Below are 4,506 nucleotides of genomic sequence, written 5' to 3'. Positions count from 1 at the left end.
CTTAAAAATGTACCATAGATAATTAAAAAAAACTTTAGGTTAACATAAGTGTACGTCATATACGTTTTTGTACAATTGATAAACATTATTTTTTATAGTATCAAATGACGTTCTAATTCCTTTAAAGAGTATTTAAATAAAACTGCCAAAATAATCAAATTCAAAATTAAAATAAAAAACCATATCAGTTCTGCGAATGACATTAAGTAACAAACACAAAATAGCTCGAGACACGTTGAGAAGGTCTTTTTGCTGGGCGTTCGTCGCACAGTCCCCGGCCACAAATCCATGCACTTAGAATTCTGCGCAAATAGGAAGGGGAAGTGTGAAGGCGGTGATTACCAGCCAACCGGCACGACCCGACCCCGGGTGTAGCTTGATTTTGGACTACTTATACAAATAAAACCTTCTTTTTGTCATAAAGCGTTTGAGGTCTTTGTGTTTGTTTAAAAAAAACATAAACGTAATTAAATATCAATATGAATATGTATATGACAAGCATATGTTACACAATTGATATACAGCTCGATAGATATCTAATTTTTCTATTTTGGGTAACGAGCTACGATTTAACTGAGTTACCATACGATGGTATTATCTCGGAATACGATATCAAAAATATTCATTATATCCTCATTCGTCTATGAAGTATGAAGTTGTTATACAGTATGACAACTATTGTCAAAATAATTAAAAATCAAACTAAGCCGTTATCCTTAGACTTTCACGACAGGTGACTGCTATTTAATTTATTATCATGTAAGAATGAATTTTGTTTATAATAACTGACCAAACTAAGTCTATCTTAAACGTGAAATTAATTATACCTATTATGGTTTACCGAAGCGCATTATTCAAGCCATAGGTATATTTGAGTTTGTAATATATTTGTCATTGTTTAGCAATGGCGTTGAAACCTACGACTTGTAAGGAAGCGATTGCGAGATGGGAGAAGGACAAGGAACAAACTGCAGCGGACGCTACAGTCATTGAACTACAGTTCCAGTGGCCACCGATAGAAAAAATGGATGGCGCTCTTTCTACTCTCGTCGCTTGTGAGTTAGTATCTATTTCGATCTATATGAAATGCAGGATAACGTTTGTTGGGAAGAAGATTCGTATTAATTGAGCGACAGTCAAGCACTATCCGGTCGAAATAAAAAGAATGAGACAATTTGATTCTGTGCCAAATATTATCATGTAATCGTTTTAGAATTTCATTATTATTATAAAATTTTGATCATTATTTTGTCACCATTCTATAAAACTTTATTATTCAAATAATTTGGTTACTTCAGGAAACTCAGCTTATCTTCTAATATGATAGACAAAATTGCGGGCATCGCTGGTATGAGGAGCTTAAAAATTTTGTCGCTTGGAAGAAATTACATCAAAACATTAGCTGGCATTGTAAGATTTAATACTCTCTCAAATTCTTTCTCAATACCTAAAAGAACTTTCTAGATGTTTATGTTATAGTTATTTTTATACTAAACATTTATAGGAGACTGTAGCTGATACGTTAGAGGAACTTTGGATAAGTTACAATCCAATCGATAAATTAAAAGGAATAGGAGCTTTAAAGAATCTCCGTGTTCTGTATATGTCTAACAATATGATCAAAGAGTGGGCCGAATTTAACCGACTTCAGGTAAAACTTAAAGATTACTAAAAAAATCATACGATGTAGCAATGTATGGTAGGGTGTCTGTCAATCAATTAATGCAAGTAATAATTTAATATGATATACTTGGCTCCCAAATTATCAACTTACCTTCCAATTAACGCGATGAAGTCAAATCATTTATGTTTCCTTATTGAACTTAGAAATACATTTACATTATATATATAAGACTTTTCTTATAGGAATGCCCAGCACTTCGTGACCTTGTATTCATAGGTAATCCTCTTTACGAAAACCAGCCTGACGTAGACACCTGGCGAACCCAGGCTTGCAATCGCCTACAACAAATAACTAAACTGGACGGCATACCCATAGTCCGAGATACGGAATAAGCACAGATTTGTAATTACCAATACATCAACGTTCTACTCGAAATGCTTTTTTTATAATGTGCGATCATTATCAAGATTTCTACGACCGGTCAGTCAATTACACAACAATTGCGGTTAAAACATAGCCGTCTCATGGAATTTATAATTCAAAATGAGTTGTGATTGCGTGACCGCTCTAACAAAGACTGATATAAGACCACTTGTTTAGGATAGAATTTGAAATGACAATAATAATCGGAATAATAGCATCGTACCTTCGCCTCTGCTTGACATTTATGACAGATTATAACTACGCTACTAATAATCGTCGCGCACGCCATCTGTCTATTAGGTTGTACAATTTACGTATGACGGCTATGATTGAATTCTATTAATCGAATCATGATTGTTGTAAATTGCAGAAACTGATTCACATCTACGAATTTTCTTTCTTGGCAAATTTTTCTTGAGTGTTTTAATTATTTGATAGGTACATTACTTCATCATATTTAAAATATATTTATATAATACAAAGGGATACAGTATATTTGAATGACAAACAATATTTTGGCAAATTAAAACTAAAAAAGCACTTTTGTTAAGCAACAAATCTCCTTAATCTTGGTGTGTATCCATCTCTATTGTGTCCGGTTTATGATTCGTCATACATCTCAGAGTCGACTTAATAGCCTGCTTAATTCCAGCAAAAGGAAATACGAATTGCCGAGGGTCGCTTTTGATGGCGGAAAAGTCCCTCTGTAGCCGCCCAGTGGCATTCTCATTGTATTGCTAATAAAATTTAATGATGTAAACGGATAGCGCGAATAGACCTAACTTAGTAGCGCTCAGGGAGGCGGCCGCTGAGGGGAAATCAATTAACAACAATATATTTGTCGTACATTGAATTAGTTTTGCAACGAGATACTGTTGTGAAACTGTAAGAGACGCAACTGTAAGAGAGTTTAGAAATTTTAAAACAAAAAAATATACATCAAACGGGTTTGTGTTAGAAGAAAATGAAACATTAATTATAATGATTGATTCTTTTCGATGTTGGTACTAACACTTAACTTTCTATTTCATTTAAACTAATTGATTTTAAGTGTAACGGTAATGTATCGTGTGGCCGAAAACCAATAATAAATATTGGTTCGATGGTGACATTTGAATAGTGTTCAATAATGAATGCCTTGTGGATTATTGTGTACTCTCCGTAATGGACCGATAATTGTCCGTCCAAACAGAACTAACTCTCTTAATCACAAAGCAGCTCACACCTTCCCCTTTCCGTGCCTATATGGCGACCATTATTTAATTATTAACATTACAATCAACCTAATTTTGATTTCTATTTGACATTTCGATAACAGAACGCCCTCGGCGAGCGGCCATTTTGTGACATCTGTCTCGAATGTGTTACGAACTATAAAATTCAATTTCCCCAATCGGGCAGCTCGGCACATTTATTATTCATAGATCGGTACATGGACGCCGGCCACTAACAGATGTGATCTTTTACGTGATATAGAAAGATGTTACAATACTAAAATCACTGAATGCAAAGGACCGGGCTGTTTTATTCATAGAGTCATAGAGATTCATTGTACCATAATGCTATTTGCTGTTTAATCAAAAACAGATCTTAAAAAAAAAGAAGAAAATTGTGTATTCTTCATGGCAAAAGACGAAATCAAAAGTTACATTTGTGAATAATGAAACGAAAACAAGTATTAGAAACAGTTTTCATGATTCGAAACGATTTTATAATATTCAGACTGGCGAAGGATGAAATGCACGACAGGGGTAATCGCCTTCAGGCTGAACATATTAAATAATGTAACCCTATCGACTTCCATTCCTGTAATGGCTATATCGTTGCAGCTGGTCTCCTATTTAAATGTATAATCGTCGTACGTGAGGCCAATAAATCAATCCATGTCGTCGGTAATGCACAATCCATTTGCTCGCATGTAGCATAATTGCTGTTAGCGCCGCCCAATGGCCACATTAGCCCGAGTCGACCCCCACACCCGACCCCTGCAGAGGCTGAGACTCGAATTAGCCTCCTCTATTTTAATGGCTGATTTTCTAGCTCACGAAACCGCGGCAAACGTCCGCGCTTACGCCACTTAAAGGCGGAGAAAATAGCTTAAGTGCTTTCTCTATTATACTTAAGGTCGTTCGTGAAAAGGATAATTTTCAACTCTCAAGCGCCCCGCCCGCCTTTGAGATAGATTAATATGGATGCGATAATATTGTCACAGATTCTGTTTGAATTGTACTCATACTATAACGAATATATTGTACTACTAAAATGTTTCATTCTATATTTAATATTTAATAAAAATAAAATAAATTTGTATTTTATAATCAGTTTTTTTTTCCGTCATGAGTATTTTATATTAAAACGTTGACGAATGAACATTCATATTTTTCTGTCTCAATGTGAGATAATATATTTTTAAGTTGGGTAACCTATTGTAGTAGCGAGAGGGTAGCGAAATAAAGCTT

The 4,506-nt window shown here is 34.7% G+C and overlaps 1 protein-coding gene across 1 annotated transcript; it reads left to right on the top strand.

The window, feature by feature from the left end:
- Positions 1 to 709: 709 nt before the first annotated feature.
- LOC116770427 (dynein axonemal light chain 1-like) lies at positions 710 to 3,532 on the top strand. Its single transcript, XM_032661900.2, has 5 exons — positions 710 to 759; positions 903 to 1,059; positions 1,299 to 1,410; positions 1,505 to 1,651; positions 1,867 to 3,532. The coding sequence occupies exons 2-5, from the start codon at positions 905 to 907 to the stop codon at positions 2,014 to 2,016; spliced, it is 564 nt and encodes a 187-aa protein (XP_032517791.1). The 5' UTR covers positions 710 to 759; positions 903 to 904; the 3' UTR covers positions 2,017 to 3,532.
- Positions 3,533 to 4,506: the final 974 nt, after the last annotated feature.

The sequence above is a fragment of the Danaus plexippus genome (genome assembly GCF_018135715.1).
Source record: "Danaus plexippus chromosome 3 unlocalized genomic scaffold, MEX_DaPlex mxdp_30, whole genome shotgun sequence".
Lineage (NCBI taxonomy): Eukaryota > Metazoa > Arthropoda > Insecta > Lepidoptera > Nymphalidae > Danaus > Danaus plexippus.
This window is presented reverse-complemented; position numbering and strand designations above follow the sequence as displayed.